The 25,818-nt window shown below is 35.8% G+C and overlaps 1 protein-coding gene across 11 annotated transcripts in view; it reads left to right on the top strand.

Annotated features, from left to right (window-relative positions):
* LOC105468896 (NADPH oxidase 4) overlaps positions 1-25,818 on the top strand; it is a 171,794-nt gene that overhangs the window by 24,124 nt on the left and 121,852 nt on the right. For 9 of the 11 annotated variants that reach the window (XM_071075414.1, XM_071075410.1, XM_071075409.1 and 6 more), the window contains 2 exons: positions 16,916-17,026; positions 18,652-18,736. In XM_071075414.1, the coding sequence (XP_070931515.1) occupies positions 16,916-17,026; positions 18,652-18,736 (196 nt within the window). The remainder of the gene's footprint in view (positions 1-16,915; positions 17,027-18,651; positions 18,737-25,818) is intronic. The other 2 variants (XM_071075417.1, XM_071075416.1) reach the window with 1 other exon arrangement.

The raw sequence follows: 25,818 nt of genomic DNA, 5'->3' as shown, positions 1-25,818 counted from the left end.
TCATGACTGGGATTAGTGCTTTCATAAAAGAGGCTTCAGAGGGCTAGTTAGCCACTATGTGAGGATGCCAGCAGAAGGCACTGTCTATGAGGAAGTGGGCCCTAACCAGGCACTGAATCTGCCTTGATCTTGAATTTTTAGAGAGAAATAAATGTTTGTTGTTTATAACCCACCCTGTTTATGGTATTTTCTTAAAGCATCCAGAGCAGACTGAGAGAGACGCTCTGCAAAAAACAAAACAAAACAAAACAAACAAACAAAAAACAAAAAACACACACACACACAAGATAAAGCGCATTCTTTTTTTTTTTTTTTTTTTTTTTTGAGACGAGTCTTGCTCTGTCGCCCAGGCTGGCTGGAGTGCAGTGGCGCGATCTTGCCTCACTGAAAGCTCCACCTACCGGTTTCAAGCCATTCTCCTGCCGCAGCCTCCCGAGTAACTGGGACTACAGGTGCCCTCCACTAGGCCTTGCTAATTTTTTTGTATTTTTTTAGTAGAGACGGGGTTTCACCGTGTTAGCCAGGATGGTCTCCATCTCCTGACCTCGTGATCCTCCCATCTTGGCCTCCCAAAGTGCTGGGATTACAGGCGTAAGTCACTGCGCCCGGCCGATAAAGACACATTCTTAATGTAACCTGTAAAGTGTAGCATGTTCTGCCCTGACCAGCTTCTTCAGCTTTCTGTTCCATCATCCTTCATTTCCAAACCAAACATATTGGCCTACTATTTATTTATTATATATACACCATGTTTTCATTTGCTACACATCACTTCTCATGCTGCTTTTTCCCTGCATGGATGTCCTTATTTCTAGCTGACTTCTGGTTTTATTCTTCAGATCTCAGTTTCCTTTTTACTTTCCATTAATCAAGGAAGGCTTGCTGATCTTCCCATTTAGATCTGATTTCCTGTTACATGTATTCATACTCTGTTTCTCATTTATCACTGTTACAAATTGTATTTGCTTATCAAGTTATTTGATTAATCTATTTCCTCTACTAAAACATAAGCAGCCTAAGGGAAAGGGAATTTTATGTTTTTAGTTCACTATTGAACTCACAGTGTCCCAAATTATGTACCGATCACAATAAATATGTATTCTATTCAATTAATAATGTGAGTGGAACAGATAGCACTTACTTTAAAATACAGAAAAAAGTGTTTAGTGAAAGGATGTGATCCAGAGACCATATGGCAATGAGTTAACTCTATATACTGTCTGCATTTTTTAGACTGTTTTTACTTTTCACAAAAGCCCTAACAGGTAGGATTATTATGTTATATTTGTTTTATAGGTAAGGAAATTGTATCCCTCTCAATTAACTATTTCAAGATTAAAATTTATTAAGTAGAATATTTAAGATAAGAAACTGTTTGAGATTTAAAAAAAACCAAACATGTACTTGGTATACCTAGATATTATGCTCTTCGATAACTTACTTTAAATGGCATTTAAAAATATTTTTCTATAGGATTGTCTTGGTTCACCCTGGTATAAATAAATATCATAGACTAGGCAGCTTAAACAACAAACATTTTTCTGTTGCTTGGGAAGTGCGACACTGAATCTACAGTGTCAATAGATTCAGGGTTTGATGAGGGCCCTCTTCCTGGTTTACAGATGGCTGCCTTTTTGCTGTATCCTAACCTGGTGAGAGAAGGAGAGAGGGTACTCTGGTGTCCTCCTCTTCTTACAAGGGCATTAATCCTTTTGCTGTGCAGAATCTCCTTAGTTTAATTGAATCCCATTAGAGTGAACAGGCGACCTACAGAATGGGAGAAAATTTTTGCAGTGTATCCATCTGACAAAGGGCTAATATCCAGAATCTACAAAGAACTTAAACAAATTTACAAGAAGAAAACAAACCCATCAAAAGTGAGCAAAGGATATAAAGAGACACTTCTCAAAAGAAGACTTTTGTGCAGCCAACAGATACAGGAAAAAATGCTCATCATCACTGGTCATCAGAGAAATGCAAATCAAAACCACAATGAGATACAATCTCACACCAGTTAGAATGGCGATCATTAAAATGTCAGGAAACAACAGACACTGGAGAGGATGTGGAGAAATAGAATGCTTTTAGACTGTTAGCGAGAGTGTAATTTAGTTCAACCATTGTGGAAGACAGTGTGGCGATTCCTCAAGGATCCAGAATAGGAACACCATTTGACCCAGCAATCACATTACTGGGCATATACCCAAAGGATTATAAATCATTCTACTGTGAAGACACATGCACATGTATGTTTATTGCACCACTGTTCACAATAGCAAAGACTTGGAACAAACCCAAATGCCCATCAGTGAGAGACTGGATTAAGAAAATGTGGCACATGAACAGAAAACCAAACACTGTACGTTCTCACTCATAGATGGGAGTTGAACAATGAGAACACATGGACACAGGGAGGGGAACAATCACAAACTGGGGATTGTCGAGGAGTGGGAGGCTAGGGGAAGGATAGCATTAGGAGAAATACCTAATGTAGTTGATGGATTGATGGGTGCAGCAAACCACCATGGCATGTGTATACCTATGTAACAAACCTACGTGGTCTGCACTTGTAGCTCAGAACTTAAAGTATAATAAAAATTTTTTAAAAAGTAAAGACATTAATCCTATCATGGGGACTCCATTCATGACTTCATCTACATCTAATTTTGTATCAAAGGCCATAACTCCAAATACCATCACATTGGCGACTAAGGCTTCAACAAACGAATTTTGGAGAGAAACAGCATTTAGTTCATAACAAAAACTAAACTATGTTTTATTTATATGTCCTCATTTAAAATTTATTTGTAGTTTTAAAAATTACATATGGAATCCTGAGTTAATTATGCGTCTTAGACACCTTGACAGGTGGGACTTGAAATTTGAAAATAACACTTCCATCTAGTGACAACTAACCTGATTAAATTTAAAAACTCTGGAGTAGCTGGGAAGGGTAAAACAAATCACTCACATAGAATGGACTGGACACATAACTTAGAGCAGTCATTTTTTAAAAAAATAAACACATGAGATAACTGATGCTTATGAAGCTTATGGATTAATAATGATCAAACAAAACAATCTGTTCAGTTAATAGAATATTGCCCATGTAGTAACTAGATAAAATGTTTTCTTATAATCTTGCCACTTTAAAATGGGTCCATCTCCATTTTCCTCACTCCACTGCTTCTGAATGAGAACGTTTTGTACTCTGAAAACCTATTAGAAAGAAGTTTTCTTCTTAGTTTAAAAAGCTAACTATATTCAGGAACAAACATGTATGAGAAAGTGGGTTGTTGGTAAAATTTCCAGTTGGCTTTTGCAGAATCGTAAAGAAGTTGATGCTAAAATAAACTCTATTTATCCCAAGGGGATACTTAAAGCCACTTTGAATTAAATTACTGTGGAATTTAATATAAACACAATAATAAAACACTTCCAGACATGCAATACATAGTTAGACAATGAAGATATATACAGATTTTCTTTAAAGCATTGAATCTCAAAGGAAATATGGATGATTTATTTGTATCTCTTAATTCCTGAAATTTTGTGACAGATTTTTTTCTGATATATTTTAAATTAACTATTGTTTAGCTACATTAAAACTACAATACAATTGTCATATACAATCCTTTGAATTAAAGTGTTCTTATCATATGCAAATGCCAGATCAAAAGAGATAATTATTCTATTTCTCTGGAACCCTATATAAACAAGAAAAACCTGTCACTCTCAAATGATAATTATTTTACTGATTGAGATAGAAAATTATATTTAACCTTTTTTAGATAGTCCAGAGAGTATTATGTCTATTTGTCCACTTACTGGTATATCCATTAAACTGTATCTCTAAGGTGTTCCAACTTAAGATGTAGAAATAGCCTAACTGGACATATTAATTACTTTTTATATCAGTCAATGAAAATTACTGCTTTCCTGAAAACACTATTTATTATCCTGTCTCCCTTTCAGGAACTGTATTTCATATGCTGACAATAAACACAAAGTTGACATTTTGCCAACAGTTAATTTGGAAATATCAAGTGCATTAACAAATTCAAGATAAGAAAAGCATCTGTCTTACACATATTCTTAGTCAGTGTCATTAAAATAGAGTTGTTTTGTGGCCTACTTCAGGAAATATATGCAGATATGACCCCATCTCTTGTTATATTTTTGTACACTGTTCATCTAAAATGTGTGGATAGTACCAGACAACAACAGATGACAAGCTAGCAAGAATATGATTCAAACTTGTTGCCAAAAAATATTGCATCAATACCAAACGGGACTGATTCTTTGAAAATTACGTTGTGTCATGTGATTGTAATTAGCTTGTATGAAGCACAGCTGATCTGGGATGTAGAATTCAGTGGTAATCCAGAGAATAGTGTTCCTATTATTATTAATAGGAATTATTGCTATATGATAGGCATTAAATTAAATAATTTACATACATAATTATTTTTATTTGTTTATATTAGATGGATAGAATCTGATTACTAATATTCCTCAGTTCCTATCCCAATTTGTTGATTTAGGCATGATCCTGCTTTATTTATTTTATACAAATTACTTATAATGAATATCTGTACATACAACTAGAATTAGAACATTATGCATAATTTACATCTATATATTTGGTTATCTCATCATATGTCTATATTTTTCTTCTCTCTTCCGGCAAGAGATTACCAGTATTGTGAATTTTGAGTTTCTCATTTCTTTGACATTGAAAAAATAATTTTATTTTGCCTGTATATTTAATGTATTACTTGTTTTGATTGAGTTCCAACTTTTTATGTCTTGAGAAATCCAATGCCTATGCTAATATCCAAATGATTAATATATTATGTTCTATTAAAAGTTTTGAATTTTGATTTTGATATTTAAGTTCTTAACTATTCAGGAATTAATGTTTTGGGGTGGTTTGAAACAAGGATGTTATGTGATTTTGTTTCTATATGATAACCAATTTTTTCCTTCATCGAATAGACTCTTTTCCCATTAATCTGACATGCCCTCTCTGTCACATATCATAGTTGATACATATATAGTTGTTTACGGGTCTTTGTTCCATTGGTCAGTTTATCTATACGCAAGAAACACATTCTGAATTACTGTAACTTTATAGTAAGTTCTATTATGTGAAGGCCAAATTATGTCTCCTTTTCTTTTAGTGTTTCACTTTGTTTCTGCTGTTTTGCATTTCTGCATACATTTTAAAGTCAGCTTGCCAAGTTTTATGAAGAAAACCTACTGGAGTTCAATTGGAGTTACATTGAGTTTGTAAATCAATTTTGAGAGATTGGCATCTTTACAATATTAAATCTCCCTACATGAAACATGGTGTATTAGTTATCTACTTAGCCCTTCTCTTACGTTCCTTTAGTTCCTTGTTTTTACATGTGTCTTGTGGTTTTGTTTTTTTTTGGTTAAGTTTTTTACTAGACAGTTTACATTTTTTATTACTTTTATAAAATAAAATCTTTAAAATGTTCTAAAAAATATTTGTTGCTGTTATATATTAATGCAGTGAACTAGTTTTCTTTCATCCTTACCCTCCCTTGCTCCATTTCTTCTTTTTTTTTTAAATTATTTCTTCCCAAAAGGAGCAGAATAAAACAAAAGTTTACTAAGGATTGCACTTATTAAATAGAAAACATTTTAGAGGCATGTTACAAGTAGTTTGTGACTGAATTTCCTCACATAGTAGTATTATGTTGTTCTTGGCAGATGAGTAATGCAAACATTAGAAAATTCATATAATTTTTTCATAACTTGAAAGAGATAATAGTGGGATTTTACTGGTCAATTTTACTTTAAGATCTGTGACTTATAAGATGCTCTGTAATGAGGTTTTGTTCCCCTCATTTCACTTTCTTCTGCTCCATGTTAATATTGGATTTAAATATTTTCTTCTCATATTTTTTTAAACTTTTATTTTAGGATCAGTGGTACATGTGCAGGTTTACTATAGGGATAAATTGTGTTTCATGGGGATTTAGTGTACAGATTATTTTTTTCACCCAAGTAATAAGCATAGTACCACATAGATAGTTTGTTGAATGTCTCGCTTTTCCCACCCTCCACCCTCAAGTAGACCCATGTCGGTTGTTCCATTCTTTACGTTCCTATCTACTCAATGTTTAGCTCTCAATTTGTAAGTGAGAACATGCGCTCGGTATTTGGTTTTCTGTTTTAGGATAATCACCTCTAGCCCCATTCATATTTCTTGCAAAGGACATGATCTTGTTTCTTTTTATGGCTGTGTAGTATTCCATGGTATACATATACCATATTTTCTTTATCCAGTCTGTCATTAATGAGCATTTAGGTTGATTCCATGTCTGCTCTTGTGAATAGTGCTGTGATGAATGTATGTGTGCATGTGTCTTTATGGTAGAATGATTTATATCCCTTTGGGTATATATTCAATCATGGGATTGCTGGATCAAATGAAAGTTTGGTTTTAAGTTTGTTGAAAAATTGCAAAACTATTTTCCACAGGGGTGATCTAATTCACATTCCCATCAACAGCATGTAAGTGTTCCCTTTTCTCTGCAGCCTTCCCAGAATCTGTTATTTTTTGACTTTTTAATTATAGCCATTCTGACTGGTGTGAGATGGTATTTCATTGTGGTTTTGATTTACATTTCTCTAGTAATTAGCGATGTTGAATATTGTTTTCATATGCTTGTTGGCCACATGTATGTCTTCTTTGGAAAAGTGTCTTTTTATGTTCTTAGCACACTTTTTAATGAGATTGTTTGTTTTTTTTGCTTGTTAATTTGTTTAAGTTTCTTACAGAATCTGTGTACTAGGTCTTGGTCATACGCATGGATTTCAAATATTTTCATCCATTCTGTAGGTTGTCTCTTTATAGTTTCTTTTGTTGTGCAGAAGCTGCTTAATTAGATCTTATTTGTCCATCTTTGGTTTTGTTGTAATTGCTTTTGTTGTCTTCATCAGAAATCTTTGCCAAGGTCTATGTCCTGAATGGTATTTTTTCCTAGGTTATCCTCCAGGCTTTTTATAGTTTTAGGTTTTACATTTAAGTCTTTCATTCATCTCGAGTTAATTTTTATATTGCTTTACATTTAAGTCTTTCATTCATCTTGAGCTGATTTTTATATTGCTCTAAGAAAGGGGTCCAGATTAAATCTTTTGCAAATGGGTAGCCAGTTATCCTAGCACCATTTATATTGTTGCTAGGAGGATATAGTTGCAGTTATCCTAGCAACACTATTTCTTATTGATTGCTTTTGTTGATTTTGTCAAAGATCAGATGCTTGTAGGTACGCAGCTTTATTTCTGGGCACTCTATTCTGTTCCATTAGACTGTGTGTATGTGTACCAGCACTATGCTGCTTTGGTTACTGTAGTCTTGTAGTATAATTTGAAGGCAGGTAATGTGAGGCCTCCAGCTTTGTTCTTTTGCTTGGTATTGCTTTGGCTATTTGGGGTCTTTTTTGGTTCCATATGAATTTAAAATAGTTTTTTTCTAATTCTGTGATGACTGGCATTGGTAGTTTGATAGGAATGGTATTGAATCTGTAAATTGCTTTGGCCAGTATGGCCATTTTAACTATAATGATTCTTCCCATTTATGAACATGGAATTTTTTTTCATTTGTTTGTGTTATTTCTGATTTTGTTCAGCAGTGTTTATAATTCTCTTGAAGATGTCTTTTACTTACCTGGTTATTTGTATTTCTAGGTATTTTATTATTTTTGTGGATATTGTGAATGGGATTATGATCTTGATTTGGCCCTCAGCTTGAACATTGTTGGTGTATAGAAATGCTACTAATTTTTGTACCTTGATATTTTTATCTTTAAACTTTGTTGAAGTTGTTTATAAGATCTAGGAGCTTTGGGCAGAGATTATTGGATTTTCTAGCCATAGAATCATATCACCTGCAAACCGAGATCATTTGAATTCCTCTCTTCTTATTTGGATGTCTTTATATTTTTCTCTTAGTTGTCTGCTCTGTCTAGGGCTTCCTGTATTACGTTCAATAGGAGTGGTGAGAGGAGAGAGGGCATCCTTGTCTTGTTTCCATTCTCAAGGGGAATGCTTACAGCTTTTCCCTTTTCAAAGTGATGTTGGCTGTGGGTTTGTCATAGATGGCTCTTATTATTTTGAGTTATGTTACTTCAACGCCTAGTTTGTTGAGGGTTTTTAACATGAAGCAATGTTGAATTTTACTCAAAGTCTTCTCTGCGTCTATTGAGATGATCATGGTTTTTAAATATTTAAGTTTATGTGATATATACCATTTATTGATTTGTGTATGTTGAAGCAACCTTTGTCTCAGGTATAAAGCCTACTTGATTGTGGTGAATTAACTTTTTGATTGCTGCTGGACTTGATTTATTAATATTTTGGGGGGATTTTTGCTTCTATTTTCATCAAGGATATTGGCCTGAAGTTTTCTTTTTTCATAGTATCTCTGCTAGGTTTTGGTACCAGAATGATCCTGGTTTTGGTACCAGAATGAGTTAGAGGAAAGTCTCCTCATGTTTTTGGAATAATTTCAGTAGGAATGGTACTATCTCTTCTTTATACATCTGGTAGAATTTGGCTATGAATCTGTCTGGTCCTGGGTTTTCTCTGACTGGTAAGATTTTTATTATTGATTCAATTTTGGAACTTATTATTTCGTCTGTTCAGGGTATCGATTTCTTCCTGGTTCAATTTTGGATGGTTTATGTTTCTAGAAATTTCTTCATTTCTTTTAGGTTTCATAGTTTGTTTGCATAAAGCTGCTCATAATAGTCTCTGAGTGTTTTTTGTACTTCTCTGAAGCCTGTGATAATGTTTCCTTTGTCATTTCTGATTGTGTTTATTTGGATCTTCTCTCTTTTTCTATATTAGTCTAGCTAGCAGTCTATCAGTCTTATTTATTCTTTCAAAAAATCAGTTTTGCCATTTGCTGAACTTTTGTATGATTTTTCCTCCTTCAGTTTCATTCAGTTCAGCTCTGATTTTGGTTATTTTTTGTTCCCCTAGCTGTGGTGTTAGGTTGTTAATTTGAAGTCTTTCTAACTTTTTGATGTGGGTGCTTAGTGCTGTAAACTTCCTTTTCAACACTCCTTTAGCTGTGTCCCAGAGATTCTGGTATGTTGTATCTTTGTTCTTCTTAGTTTCAAAGAATTTCTTGATTTTTACCTTAATTTCATTGTTTACCCAAAAGTCATCCAGGAGCCGGTTATTTAATTTCCATGTAATTGTATGGTTTCAAGCAATCTTCTTAGTGTTGAGTTATATTTCTATTGCATTGTGGTCCAAGAGTGTGGTTGGTATGATTTTAGGTTTTTAAATTTTGCTGAAAATTGTTTTATGGCTGAGCATGTGGTCAATTTTAGAGTATATGCAATGTGCAGATAAGAAGATTGTATATTCACTTGTTTGGGGGTAGATTGTCCTGTAGATATCTGTTAGGTCCATTTGGTCAAGTGTCAAGATCATGTCTTGAATATCTTTGTTAGTTTTCTGACTCAAGGCTATGCCTAATAATATTAGTGGGGTTTTGAAGTCTTCTGTTATTTTTGTGCGGTTATCTAAGTCTCTTCATAGGGCTCTAAGAACTTTTTTTATGAATCCAGGTGCTCCTGTGTTGAGTTCATATCTACTTAGAATAATTAGGTCTTCTTATTAAATTGAACCCTTTACCATTATGTAATGCCCTTTTTTGTCTTTTCTGTTCATTGTTGGTTTAATGTATGTTTTGTCAGAAACTAGAGTAGCAACCCTTGCTTTTTTCTGTTTTCTGTTTACTTGGTAGATTTTTTCCATCCTTTTACTTTGAACCTATGAATGTCATTGCATGTCAGATGGGTCTGTTGAAGACAGCATTCAGTTGGCTCTTGTGTCTTTTTCCAGCTTGCCACTCTGTCTTTTAATTAAGGCATTTAGCCTGTTTACATTCAAGGTTATTACTGATATATGTGAATTTGTTCCTATCATCATGTTGTTAGCTGGTTATTATGCAGACTTTATTGTGTAGTTGCTTTATAGTGTCAATGGTCTACGTACTTAAGTTTGTTTTGTTGTGGCTGGTAATGGTCTTTTGTCTTTATATTTAGCACTCCCTTCAGGATCTCTTATAAGGCAGGTCTTTTTGTTAGGAATTTCCTTAGCTATTGCTTGCCTGAAAAGTATCTTATTTCTCCTTTGTTTATGAAGTTTAGTTTGGCTGGATATGAAATTCTTGGTTGGGATTTTTTTCCTTAAGAATACTGAATATAGGCCCCCAATTTTGACTGTCTTGTATGGTTTCTGTTCAAAGGTCCACTTTAGCCTGAAAGTATTCCCTTTGTTGTTTGATTTGCCCCTTCTCTCTAGCTGCCTTTAACAGTTTTTCTTTCATTTTGATCTTGGAGAATCTGATGACTATGTTTTGGGGATGGTCATCTTGTATAGGATCTCACAGGGGTTCTCTGCATTTTCTGAATTTAGTGATAGCCTGTCTAGCAGAGTTGGGGAAATTTTCATGAATTATATCCTCAGACATGTTTTCCAATTTGCTTACTCTCTCTCAGGGATGCCAGTTAGTAGATTTGGCCCTTTTACTTAATCCTATATTTCCTGGAGGTTTCATTCATTCTTTTATCTTTATTTTTGTCTGAGTTAATTTTGTGAACTGACCTTCAAACTCTAACATTCTTTCCACAGCTTGGTGTATTCTGCTGTTAATATTTGTGATTGGATTATGAAATTCTAGTAGTGAGTTTTTTAGCTCTATCAGATCAGTTTGGTTCTTACTTAAAATGGTCATTTCATCTTTCAGTTCCTGCATCATTTTACTGTATTTCTTAGTTTCCTTTGATTTGGTTTCAATTTTCTCCTGAATCTCTATGATGTTTGTTTCTATCTATATTCCAAATTATATTTCTGTCATGTTAGCCATTTCAGCCTAGTTAAGAACTATCGCTTGGGACCTAATGTGGTCATTTGGAAGTAAGAAGACACTGTAGATTTTTGAGTTGCCAGATTCCTTCTCATCTATGTGGACTGATGTTCCTTTCGTCTTTGAAGTTACTGTTCTTTGGATGGAGTTTTTTACAATTTTATTTTCTTTGATGCCTTTGGAAGTTGTTGTGGTTTAAGGTAGGTTCAGTAGACTGACTTTATTTCTGGAAGGTTTTAGGGGGCCAAGGATCAGCTCAGCACTCCTGGACTGCATGGTTAACTCTGGGCAGCTGTACTAGGCCCCCAGCTTCGGTCTCTGGCCCTTTGAGGTTAGGAATCTGATTCACTGGGGGGCTCAGGTGTCCCAGTCTACTGGCCACAACTCTACAAAGCTGGTGCTGGCAGGGTTCACTCCTGTAGGCTTGGGTGGTGCACTGGTGGGAGTGAGCCTGAAGTGGTCCTGTGTATGCTCATGCCTATGGCAGTGGCAGTGTGGCTGGTGCAGGGCGGTGGCAGAGGCAGAGTTGCCAGCGTCCATGCATGCATTTGTGCTGTTGGTGGTAGTGTAACAGGGCACTCCTGCATCAGCAAAGGGTTAGATAGTGAGCTCTGGATCATCTGTAGTGGCACAGTGGGATGCATTCACACACATGTACTGGCTGGGTAAGGGAGGTGAGGTCTGCCCACATGGGGAGAGGGAGACTGTAGTGGGGCAAGGGCTGCAGGTTGGCTAGTGTGCATTGTCAGGGGCTGGTCTACTGGAATTCTTCAACAAACAGGCACAGTCTTCCAGTGAAGGAGCTATGATGATAATCCCTGGGAAACAACTTGGTTGGGCATCGGAGGCTGTGCTTCAAGCAGGAACATACAGCCAGGCTGTACCCAGGAGAGGCCAGCAGACAGGGGATGTGCAGTTTGAACTGGTCCCATCCCATTTGCAACACCACCATGCTCTCCTTAGGTCCGACAGTCTCTCAAAGGCTGACATCACTTAGAAGGACATGGAGAGTCTTGGGGGATGGGCACCCTGGCCATGCTCCACTGCAACTGTTCCTGTGCCAAACCCTCTAGGCTCTGCATAGGCTGGAATCCTGTTTCTTCCACCTCTCTACCAACTCTCTCTGTCAGCTCAAGTGTCTGTAGGAGTCATAGGCTCTCTTGCTGCTGGGACTTTTGGAGGTTCCTGGTGAGGACAGACCACTCCTCACCTATTTAACTCACTCCTTCCCCAGGAGTTGCTGGGGTCCAGGAACGAGCCCCAGTGCTCAACAGCCCCCTACAGGGCTCCCAGCTTCCTCCCCAAGTTTAGCCCACTGTCTGTGTCCTCACTTCACCCACTCTCAATGCTTTCCTGCTGAAGATCTGCTCAGAGTTTGCTAGTCTTCCCCATATCCCTGTCTCTCAGTGTGAGATGTTCCTCCTGGTTGTATCTAGTCAGACATCTTGGGTCTCGTCCTACTTTATTTCAGACTAAGCCTTTAGTCTTTTCAAAATCTGTTAATAAAAATATTTGTGCATTTATATTTGTCAAAATATATGTATTCTAAATTATTATTTATTTCTATTCATCCATTCATTTATTCACACAAGACTTCTTTTGGAAGCTTGCTTAGATTTATCTTCTTACACAATTTTAATTTTTAATTATTATAGTAATTGCATATATGTATAAAGTACACATGATATTTTGATACAAACATGCAATGTGTAGTAAGAGTAGTTGGGATGTCTATCACCTCAACCATTTATCATTTCTTTATTTTGGGAAAATTGTAATTCCACTCTTTTAGTTATTTTGGAATATACAGTAAATTATTGTTAACTGTAGTTGCCCTATTGTACTATCAGACAATAGATATTATTCCTTTTAATGGGTACTGAGTTCATGTACCCATTAACCATTGCCTCTTCATCTCCCCACTTCCCACTACTCTTCTCAGCCTATTCTCTGTCTCCATGAGTTCAATTTCTTTTTTTTCAGCTCCCATATGTGTATTCAATCAGGATTTATTGATTGCCCAATTTGATGGATAGAGTTGCCTACAGATTCTGGGAGTAAGAATAATGTAACTAGGAATTTTCTTGAGGTGCCTGCTTTTTGATATATATATATATGTGTGTGTGTGTGTGTGTGTATGTGTGTGTGTGTGTGTGTGTGTGTGTGTGTGTGTGTGTATGACTTCATCTTCTTGATAACAGTGGGGAATTTTCAGTGACCACTTCATAATATTTTCCATGATACTGCAAGCTGAGCAATTTAAAGTTATTGGTGGACATACAAGCTTTGTGAATAAAATAGCCACAGAGATTGTAAATATTTGAACTAACTTGAGAGTTGTAACCAAATAAAATGCTTATCAGAGCATGGCATCTGTGTTTAAAGATTCAGCTCAATTCAACAAACATTTACTGAATACTACCATTTTGTTAGGGCTGAGGATATATAGCTGTAAAAAAAAAATAATGATGCTGCCTTTGAAAAACTTACTACCTGGGTGCAGGAAAAGACTAGAAAGGAGGAATAAGCCAGATCCTAGAGTTGAGAGGCAGTAATAAGGAGAAATGAGGTACCTTTGGGGTTTCTGCTTCTCCATGGAATGTCCTTGTGATAATATATAAGAATTAAGGTAATGCGTAGAAAGTCAGAGAAGTTTGAGGTCTTATAAGACACAAACACATAAATTCATATTATCAACTAAAGAGGAAATGGTGCTGGCTAGCACTATAGGGGTAACTCATGACTAAGTAATAAATAATGTAGTCATGCTTGATAGAAGATGAAACCCAAGACCTCTGTTTAACTAACATACTTTACTGGCAACTAAGGAAAATGTATATGGCCTATAGGAGCCATTGGAGTAGGCTTTTCTCATGTCTCTCAATTTAGTATTTATCCTTCCATATCCTTCAGTACATTTTTTGCCTTAGTTTTAACCCTGAGATGAAAAGAGTCATAGAGTCCAGCATACAGAATTCCTTTTCAACTAGTTTGACTTTGGACAAGGTATACAGCTTCTAAGATCCTTATACAAGTCATCTGTAAAAAAAATGAGTATAATAGTTCTTACTTCAGAAGGTTTTTGAAAATATTTTCAATGATTCATTAAAAACACTTAGCCTAGCGACTGTTCTGTACTGGATGATAAAGAGATGGTAGACCTGTTTGTTGTACCTTACTATGTCAGCTTTCTATAGATGAGATCTTTATTGTTCTTGCTTTGTTTTTTATTTATGCCTAGACTATTTACTTTTGTATTTTTAATATAAAAATTGTATTTTTAAAGCTACATTTGGCCAGTAAGTTTGGAAATATGCAATTACATTTACTTGCTATAATTTAACGGTTGCCATTGTTTCATAACTTGTAAAGAGTACAATTGGCTAAATAGCCTTAGGTAGTGGTGTTCAACCCAGGTGGCATATTAGAATCATCTGGAAAGCTTTCAAAAATGTCCATGTTCAGGCACTACCCAAAGTCATTGAATCAGGATTTCTTGTTGTGGACCTAATTATTATTATTTTGTAACAGCTCTTCATCTCTGACGTGGCAATAATAACATCTACTCAGCTTGTCAGGGTAGATCTGATGATTACATTAAAATATATTCAAAAGCAGTTGATAAACAGATAATTGAAATAAAAATGTAGGGTAATATTAAAACATTTTAGAAATACTTACCCTGGTCTTGAGGGGTTTAACATTTACTTACAGAAAAAGGTTAAAACATAAAAAATTCAAGGTAACATGTCACACACTAAATGGAAGTAACAGAATAATTATGCTGGGAATCCCATCCTAAAAATACTGTGTAGGCAATCCATAATGTATATGAGGCTGTGACCTTGTCTAGTACTTCTCAAATATTTATACCTCAGTTTCCTTTAATGATCAAAGAACAAGAACAATAACCTTATTGGATCTGGAGAGGGTTACTAGGAGGGAAGTCTTATCTAGGATGGTTGTCTAAAACTACTTACCTCAAATGTTTGTTCATTCATCAAGTCATTCAACAAAATGTTTATTACCTAATATGTGACTTCTGGACATTTTCTTTTTAAAGGCAATTTAGCAACACGATAAAGTAGGGGTTAATAGTATAAATGCTGGAGTCAGAGTATCTGGGTTTGAATTCTGGCTCCACAACTTTCTGATTGTCTTATGTTGGGTAAATTCTTAACTTCATTATGACTCAATATTCCTTTTCTTTTAAGAAGAAAGATAATATTGTTAATTACTTCCTAGGGTTGCAGAAAGAGGTTTAATGTATTAATAAGCATAAATTGATCCAAACTATGTGTGGCTAATAATAAGAAATAGGTGTGCTTTTGCTAACGTTTCTGCATTTTTATTCCATTATATTCTTCATTTGTTGTAGTATGAACATAATGCTTTCAGTGTGAACATATGAAGATAATGCTTTAAGTTAGCTATCACCAAATGAAAATGGTGCTTAAAATAATGGATATATCCTCCTCCCAAGACATAGTCAAATATATGAATCTCAGTTTTTTCAAGGCACCATCTTATTTAAGATTGGTCATTTTTAGCAACATGGATTATCTAGAGGATGTTATGCTAAGTGAAATAAGCCATGCAGAGAAAGACAAATACTGTATGATCTCACTTACATTTTGAATCTAAAAGAGTTGAAATCATAGAAGTAGAGAGTAGAATGGTGGTTACCAGAGGGTGGGGATGGGAGTGGACAGAGTGTACAAAGTTTCGGTTAGAAGAAATAGGCCTGGTCATTGATTGCACAACATGGTGACTATAGTTAATAATAGTGTATTGTATTTTTCAAAATAGCTAAGAGTACATTTTAATTTTAATTTTTTTATTTTTTGAGACACGGTTTCGCCCCGTCACCCAGGCTGGACTCCAGTGGCATTAACATGACTCACTGCAACCTCAAGCTCCTGGGCTCAAGCAATCCTCCTGCCCCAGTCTCCAGAGTTACTGGGTCTACGGGTGCATTACACCATGCCCGACTAAGAGTGGATTTTAAACATGCTCACCACATGGTATGCATCTGTCGTCCTAACTACTCATAAGACTGAGGCAAGAGGATAACTTGAACCTAGGAGGAAAGGGCTACAGTGAGCCCATATGGCACCACTGCGCTCAGCCTGGAAGAAAAAGTGAGACCCTGCCTCAAAAAAGTAAAATAAAATAAATAAATAAATAAATAAATTTATGACAAAGAAATGATAAGTGTTTTGGGGGATGTATATGTAAAATAGCTTGATTTGATCATTTCATGATATATACATATATTAAAACATCATATTGTACCCATACATATATAATTATTATTTGTCAATTAAAAACAAAATAAAAATTTTTAAAAAGATTACAAAGAAGATTAGAGACATAATCAGGGAAGTACAGAAAGCAATGAGTGCATGTATACCAGTGGGTTCTTGCCTAGTTTCTGGCCAGGAAAGAACTCTAGAAGAGTCGTGCTTACTATGTGACCAGAAAGATGAATAGAGTTAGTGATAAGCAGAGCTTGGAGAAAAGCTGTAGTGTGTAAATGGGTGGGTTGTGTGGAGACTGAGAGTGTTCCAGAGAGAGAGAACACACATGAAAAACTTGCTTGAAAACTGACGTTGTCAGTGAACAAAGGGTCCAACACCACATGCATGTGGAGGTGCAGTATATACAGAAACTCTTAAGACTCTTAACAGCCAGAACAGTGGGTTATGGGCAGAACAAGAAATGGAGTTTCTGTGGGAACAGTGTTTACAGGTGATTGTAACATTATCGTTAATGCGAGGAGTACTAAGTCTTAAGGCAGTGCAGAACAGAAAGAAAACAGTTGTTCATAGGGGGTTTTAGTGAGAGGAAAAGGGAAGACTATTCAAGGCTCTTGAAGGAGTTGGTATTTGGCATGATTCTTAAAAGAGCAATAGGGTAAGACCTGTAGCTTGTAGAGCCAGGTCAAGGCTTTACTATTGTACTTAACTGTGTGCTGACCTTGCCTTATTTGTTCAGCTAGGATTGTGTCTAAGCAGAGCCTCCGCATCTGTTCTTAACCTCAACTGCAGCCTTATCCTTTTACCCATGTGCCGAATACTCTTGGCTTTCCTCCGAGGATCACAGAAGGTAAGAAAAAACAGTCCTAGTTACAAATTCCAGCATAAAAATCAAGTGTAACAGTCGCATATTAGTTTGTTTAGTTTTCATAGTCTGACTTTTGGCTGGAGTGATTTCTTCTAAGATGATGGTAAAAGCCATGTCACCTGTCAAGTTGATCTGTGAATTATTCTGCAACACCAGATAAGGGCAGATGATAATAGTAATATTATTAACAGGTATTTCCAGCACTATGCTTAGTATTTCACATACACACTGGCAAATACTTACAGGGATTCGGGAATCAGGTATTGTTAGTTTCATTTCACACACAAGAAACCTCAGGCATAGAGGCTTTGAGTAACTTCGAGACTAGTGAATGGCAGAGCTAAGGTCAATCCTAATTTGAGTTCTTTCCATTATGTCATGTCTCACTGAGATTCTGTATTTTCACTTAGCTAAATCTAGGTGAGCAAACTAGAGTCCTTTGGATTCTGAGCAATACACGAAATGATTGCTGGTGTTGGCAACAACTTCTCTCTGCTTAACACACATAGTCATTCTGAAGTGTGTAATAGGCTTGAGAAACATGTCTTGATTAAATAGTGATGTCATTTGTTATATGTAGTGTTGTAAAATGAAGTATGTAAGAAAACAGGAAAACAGTCATTCTGCTAAAACTCAACAAAAATTCTTTTTTGTCTTTGTTTGTTTTTGTGTATATGTGTGACTGTGTGTGTATGCATCTTGATTCTTCTTCTGTAAGATTCACTAAGCAAGGCACCACTGGATAGATAATGATATTTTAAAAGGAGTTGTTAACTTGAGACCACTTTGATGTTCTATGAATTTAATATATGCAGATTTACTCTAGGAAAACTTCTCAACCCTTTCTAGGTAATTATATTTAGAAACTCTTTCCTTTTAATGCAGTAATCTGTGAAAATAACTCTCTCTAGGTTGTCTACAATTTAAACTGCTAAGTTTTGATCCCTGTGGTTGGCTATTGGCTTGGCTTGGAGAAAGAGAAGATAAGTGGCAGAGAATGACAAGTTCCCACCTAAGTCCCTCAGTATTAAATAATTCTTAAAGATTTGCCCCGAATGTGAAACAGTGATTCAAAGGTGCTTGACATTTTAATTTGTTACAAGATCAAGCAGGCATTTCAAACTATAGATGAGATTGCTTCATTTTAAAATTATCTTATTTTTTGACTACAAATGTAAATCATATAGATTTCCAAACTTAAACATTCCAGAAATATGCAAAATGATCAGAGAAAGTTTACCCTCATTTTATTCTGCCAGAACAACTACTAATGACAATTTGTGGAAAGTGCCTGCAGATACACTAACATATAATACCATTAATGTTGATCAATATAAGATCACTGTGTAGTTTATGTTTTGTAACTTTTTTTTACCTAACAATGTGTCTTAAACATCTTTCCATATGAATTATATAGCCTTCTCACATTTATTTTTAATGGTTTAGGTTTTCCATTAACTGGATAGATCCTAATTTATCTCACCAATTTTTGATTAATAGGCTTCTGACATATTTTAAAAATTTTGACACAATGAACAATGCTATCCTGAAGAATTTTTATCACATTTGTTGCATTATTTTTACCATAATAAATGATTTTTGTTTAGGTTCCAAGCAGGAGAACCAGGAGATTGTTGGATAAAAGCAGAACATTCCATATTACCTGTGGTGTTACTATCTGTATTTTCTCAGGTGAGAAAGCCAAAGTTATTAAATAATTTGTTAGAATTACACATTTAAAATGTAAACATTCCAGACATATGCAGAATTATCAGAGAAAGTTTTCCCTAATCTTATTCTTCCGGAACAACCAGTGATGACAATTTGGGGTAACTGCCTGCAGATATATTAACATATAATGCCATTAATGTTGAACAATGTAAGATCGTAGCGTGGTTTGTGTTTTAAACCACAAGTAAAATTATACATGGAAAATGTGTGATTTTATTGTTCTGTACATTATCTACTGTCAGCAACTTAATATTTTCTTATTAAATAGCTTAGCAGTTCTTTCCATGTTTTTAAAAAGGGCTGTCTATGGGGAACTACAGAAAATGGATGTGTGTTATGATTTTTACATTACGATATCCAAAAGCTCGCCCCCAAACTGATAATGACTATTTCCTGAAAGTAAGTAATTTCACTTAGAAATACTGGAAGAAACAGACTAAATGTTTTCAGGTCTGAAAGTGATGATATGATATGAGTTTAAATGCATGAACCCTCTATTTTATTTATTTATTTTTTTTGAAACAGGGTCTGACACTGTTGCCCAGGCTGGAGTGCAGTGGTACAATCTTGGCTCACTGCAACCTCCACTTCCCAGGCTCAAGCTATCCTCCCAACTCAGCCTCCCGAGTAGCTGGGACTACAGGCGTGTGCCACCATGTCTGGCTAATTTTTGTATTTTTTGTAGAGGCGAGCTTTCACCATGTTGCCCAGGCTGGTCTCGAACTTCTGAGCTCAAGCAATTTGCCTGCCTCAGCCTCCCAGAGCACTGTGATTATAGGCAGGAGCCACCGTGCCTGGCCAAATGAATGAAAATTAGAATGTGAAATACTCATTAGTAGATTAGGATTCCATCCCAAATTATATGTGATTGATGTTTTTTGGTATTAATATTTGGTAGAAAAACAAATGTCAAAATTTGCGAAGCTTTATCCTGCTCTTTTCTAAATTAAAAAATAAAGCAATGATCTTTGTATTATTATAAATCCTTTTAAAATACATTTTGATCCTGAGCTTTTAGATGATACTTTTCAAATTTTTGGAACAGAAAGTAAGAAACACAGTGATGAAGTACATGGACTCTGAGGAGTCCATGCATAGGTTCTATCCCCAGCTGCCCTTCTATTTTAATGTGTGACATTACCTCTCTGATCCTCAACTTATTATTATTATTATTATTATTATTATTATTATTATTATCATACTTTATGTTCTAGGGTACATGTGCACAATGTGCAGGTTTGTTACATATGTATACGTGTGCCATGTTGGTGTGCTGCACCCATTAACTCGTCATTTACATTAGGTATATCTCCTAATGCTATCCCTCCCCTCTCCCCCCACTCCACAACAGGTCCCGGTGTGTGATGTTCCCCTTCCTGTGTCCAAGCGATCTCATTGTTCAATTCCCACCTATGAGTGAGAACATGCAGTGTTTGGTTTTCTGTTCTTGCGATAGTTTGCTGAGAATGATGGTTTCCAGCTACATCCATGTCCCTGCAAAAGACACAAACTCATCCTTTTTTATGGCTGTATAGTATTCCATGGTATATATGTGCCACATTTTCTTAATCCAGTCTGTCATTGATGGATATTTGGGTTGGTTCCAAGTCTTTGCTATTGTGAATAGTGCTACAATAATCATACATGTGCATGTGTCTTTATAGCAGCATGATTTATAATCCTTTGGGTATATCCCCAGTAATGGGATGGCTGGGTCAAATGGTATTTCTGGTTCTAGATCCTTGAGGAATTGCCACACCGTCTTCCACAATGGTTGAACTAGTTTACAGTCCCACTAACAGTGTAAAAGTGTTCCTATTTCTCCACATCCTCTCCAGCACCTGTTGTTTCCTGACTTTTTAATGATTGTCATTCTAACTGGTGTGAGATGGTATCTCATTGTGGTTTTGATTTGCATTTCTCTGATGGCGAGTGATGATGAACATTTTTTCATGTGTCTGTTGACTGCATAAATGTCTTCTTTTGAGAAGTATCTGTTCATATCCTTTGCCCACTTTTTGATGGGGTTGTTTGTTTTTTTCTTGTAAGTTTGATTGAGTTCTTTGTAGGTTCTGGATATTAGCCTTTTGTCAGATGAGTAGATTGCAAAATTTTTCTCCCATTCTGTAGGTTGCCTGTTCACTGTGATGGTAGTTTCTTTTGCTGTGCAGAAGTTCTTTAGTTTAAATAGATCCCATTTGTCAATTTTGGCTTTTGTTGCCATTGTTTTTGGTGTTTTAGACATGAAGTCCTTGCCCATGTCTATGTCCTGAACGGTATTGCCTAGGTTTTCTTCTAGGGTTTTTATGGTTTTAGGTCTAACATTTAAGTCTCTAATCCATCTTGAATTAATTTTTGTATAAGGAGTAAGGAAGGGATCCAGTTTCAACTTTCTACATATGGCTAGGCAGTTTTCCCAGCACCATTTATTAAATAGGGAATCCTTTCCCCATTTCTTGTTTTTGTCAGGTTTGTCAAAGATCAGATGGTTGTAGATGTGTGGTATTATTTCTGAGGTCTCTGTTCTGTTCCATTGGTCTATATCTCTGTTTTGGTACCAGTACCATGCTGTTTTGGTTACTGTAGCCTTGTAGTATAGTTTGAAGTCAGGTAGCATGATGCCTCTAGCTTTGTTCTTTTGACTTACGATTGTCTTGGCAATGCGGGCTCTTTTTTGGTTTCACATGGACTTTAAAGTAGTTTTTTTCCAATTCTGTGAAGAAAGTCATTGGTAGCTTAATGGGGATGGCATTGAATCTATAAATTACCTTGGGCAGTATGGCCATTTTCCCAACATCGATTCCTCCTACCCATAAGCATGGAATCTTATTCCACTTGTTTTTGAATTCTTTTATTTCATTGAGCAGTGGTTTGTAGTTCTCCTTGAAGAGGTCCTTCACATCCCTTGTAAGTTGGATTCCTAGGTATTTTATTCTCTTTGAAGCGATTGTGAATGGGAGTTCGTTCATGATTTGGCTCTCTGTTTGTCTGTTATTGGTGTATAAGAATGTGTGTGATTTTTGCACATTGATTTTGTATCCTGAGACTTTGCTGAAGTTGCTTATCAGCTTGAGGAGATTTTGGGCTGAGACAATGGGGTTTTCTAAATATACAATCATGTCATCTACAAACAGGGACAATTTGACTTCTTCTTTTCCTAACTGAATACCCTTTATTTCTTTCTCTTGCCTGATTGCCCTGGCCAGAACTTCCAACACTACGTTGAATGGAATGGTGAGAGAGGGCATCCGTCTTGTGCCAGTTTTTAAGGGGACTGCTTCCAGTTTTTGCCCATTCAGTATGATATTGGCTGTGAGTTTGTCATAAATAGCTGTTATTATTTTGAGATACGTTCCATCAATACTGAATTTATTGAGAGTTTTTAGCATGAAGGGCTGTTGAATTTTGTCAAAGGCCTTTTTTCCATCTGTTGAGATAATCATGTGGTTTTTGTCTTTGGTTCTGTTTATATGCTGGATTACATTCATTGATTTGAGTATGTTGAACCAGCTTTGCATCCCAGGGATGAAATCCACTTGATCATGGTGGATAAGCTTTTTGATGTACTGCTGGAATTGGTTAGACAGTATTTTATTGAGGATTTTTGCATTGATGTTCATCAGGGATATTGGCCTAAATTCTCTTTTTTGTTGTGTCTCTGCCAGATATAGTATCAGGATGATGTTGGCCTCATAAAATGAGTTAGGGAGGATTCCCTCTTTTTCTGTTGATTGGAATAGTTTCGGAAGGAATGGTGCGTGGTCCTCCTTGTACCTCTGGTAGAGTTCAGCTGTGAATCCGTCCGGTCCTGGACTTTTTTTGATTGGTAGGCTATTAATTATTGACTGAATTTCAGAGCCTCTTATTGATCTATTTAGGAATTCAGCTTCTTCCTGGTTTAGTCTTGGGAGAGTGTATTTGTCCAGGAATTCATCTATTTCTTCTAGATTTTCTAGTTTGTTTGCATAGAGGGGTTTATATTATTCTCTGATGGTAGTTTTTATTTCTGTGGGATCAGTGGTGATATCTCCTTTATCATTTTTATTGCATCTATTTGAATCTTCTTTTCTTCTTTATTAGTCTTTCTAGCGGTCTATCAATTTTGTTGATCTTTAAAAAAAACCAGCTCCTGCATTCACTGATTTTTTTGAAGGGTTTTTTGTGTCTCCATCTCCTTCAGTTCTGCTATGATCTTAGTTATTTCTTGCCTTCTGCTAGCTTTTGAATGTGTTTGCTCTTGCTTCTCTAGTTCTTTTAATTGTGATGTTAGGGTGTCAATTTTAGATCTTTCCTACTTTCTCTTGTATCCATTTAGTGCTATAAATTTCTCTCCACAAACTACTTTAAATGTGTCCCAGAGATTCTGGTATGTTGTGTCTTTGTTCTCATTGGTTTCAAAGAACATCTTTATTTCTGCCTTCATTTCGTTATGTACCCAGTAGTCACTCAGGAGCAGGTTATTCAGTTTCCATGTAGTTGAGCGGTTTTGACTGAATTTCTTAGTCCTGAGTTCTAGTTTGATTGCACTGTGGTCTGAGAGACAGTTTGTTATAATTTCTGTTCTTTTACATTTGCTAAGGAGTGCTTTACTTCCAACTATGTGGTAAGTTTTGGAATAAGTGTGATGTGGTGCTGAGAAGAATGTATATTCTGTTGATTTGGGGTAGAGAGTTCTGTAGATGTCATTAGGTCCACTTGGTGCAGAGTTGAGTTCAATTCCTGTTAACTTTCTGTCTCGTTGATCTGTCTCATGTTGACAGTGGGATATTAAAGTCTCCCACTATTATTGTGTGGGAGTCTAAGTCTCTTTGTAAGTCTCTAAGGACTTGCTTTATGAATCTTGGTGCTCCTGTATTGGGTGCATATATATTTAGGATAGTTAGCTCTTCTTGTTGAATTGATCCCTTTACCACTATGTAATGGTCTTCTTTGTCTCTTTTGATCTTTGTTGGTTTAAAGTCTGTTTTATCAGAGACTAGGATTGCAACCCCTGCCGTTTTGATTGACAGCAGGACTTACCTCTCAGATTTAAGACTAAAATGAGAAAATGAATAGAAATTCTTAGGATATAATTAGTAATTGTAATATATAATTGCAAGGGTTAATTATTTCAGAGGCATAGCACCTGGTATTTTCACCTGACCATTATTTGATGACATAGCTGTTTTGATAGTAGGGCCATTTTGACTCAGGAATGTTTTGATACAGCTATTGCCAAGCAATTATTATACTTTTAGCTTTGTAAAAAATTGCCAAGCATTGTTGAAACAGGTAATTTCATTGTTTTATCTCTGAATTTCTTCCAATTGATAGTTCCACTTCTGCAGGTGATAGATGGAGAGAGGTTGAAGAATAGGATTAGTACTTTAGTGAGGGTGAGATAAGGACCAAGGGTGTAGTAAGGGTCAGAGATAGATTAGGGAGAGGGAGAGTGAAAGGTCAGAAATGGAGGAGGATCAGGAAACCAGCGTATTCATGACTCAATTTGTTCTAAACTGCAGTCATGTCCAAGTATTCTGGTTCTACTGGAGAGCAACCAAGCGACTGAGATAGCATGAGCTTGTATTACAGAGGATTTGCATTCTGTCAGTCACTAGTGGTCTGACTTTCGCTATATTACCCTTCTTTACTTCAGATTTCTTATCTGTAAAATAGGGATGACTCTACCTACCACATTGTTTCGTTTTGAGAATCAAATGAGGAAATCTATGCAAAGTGCTTGGGCTAGCTGCTTCCTTGTGCCTAAAATTAGAAGCCCCAAATTCTTTTCACCTAAGAGGTCCTTTAAAAAAGTGAATATATCCCTTAATGATGTATTTTCTATAGCGGTTACCTATGACTTTTTTTTTTTTCAGAGAAATTCAGAAAGGATAGTAATTCTTCTATAGATGACTTTGCATTTTGTAGCCATAGAGTATGTAGTTAATATATAAACTTTTAATTTAGTATCAAAGGATTATTTTACTATACATTTGGGTATTGATGAAGCTATATGACAGGGAGAGTTTTGTTTAAATAATATTTTATACCTGTGCCATTGTTGTGTCACACCTAGACATCCTTTGTTTTACTTCTTTGGAAACTTGTCCTTGCTTGTTACTTAAGTCATTTTAGCTTCCTGTCCATTTGTTTTTCTCTTAAAATTTTTTTAAAGACTATTTTTCTGTAGGGCAGATTTAGGTTCACAGCAAAATTGAGAGGAATATATAGAGAGTTTTCATATATCATTTGTCTTCATGCATGTATAGCCTCCCCCATTATCAACATCCCGTGCCAGAGTGGTACAAATTTTTACAATTGATAAACTTACATTAATTGACATATCATTATATCCTAAAGTTCATACTTTACATCAGGATTCACATTTGATGCTATACATTCTATGGGTTTGTACAAATGTGTAATGACCTGTACCCACCATTATTGTATCATGCAGAATAGTTCATTGCCCTAAAAATCTTCTGTGCTCTGCCTATTTGTGACCTTCCTTTCCCACTAACCCCAGACAACCACTGATTTTCTTTTTTACTGTCTCTGTAATTCTGCCTTTTCTAGAATGTAATAGAGTTGAACTCATGCAATATGTAGCATTTTCAGATGGGCTTCTTTCACTTAGTAATATGAATTTAAGTTTCCTTTGTGTCTTTTCATGGCTTGAGAGTTCATCTTTTTATAGTGGTAAATAATATTCCCTTGTCTGGATGTACCACAGTTTTTTAATCTATTCACCTATTGAAGGACATCTTGGTTGCTTCCAGATTTTGGCAATAATGAATAAAGCTGCTGTAAACTTTAATGTGCATGTTTCTGTGTGGACATACGTTTTTAGTTCCTTTGGGTAAATATCCAAGAGTGTGATTGAGAGATCATGGGATAAGAATATGTGTAGTTTTTAAGAAACCACCAAACTCACTTCCAATGTTGTGCCATTTTTTGCATCCCACACCTACAGTGAATGAGAATTTCTGTTGCTGTGCAATCTCACCAATATTTGGTGTTGTCAGTATTCTGGATTTTGGTCATTCTAATAGGTACATAGTGGT

This window comes from Macaca nemestrina, chromosome 12, assembly GCF_043159975.1.
Source record: "Macaca nemestrina isolate mMacNem1 chromosome 12, mMacNem.hap1, whole genome shotgun sequence".
Classification (NCBI taxonomy): Eukaryota; Metazoa; Chordata; class Mammalia; order Primates; family Cercopithecidae; genus Macaca; species Macaca nemestrina.
This window is presented reverse-complemented; position numbering and strand designations above follow the sequence as displayed.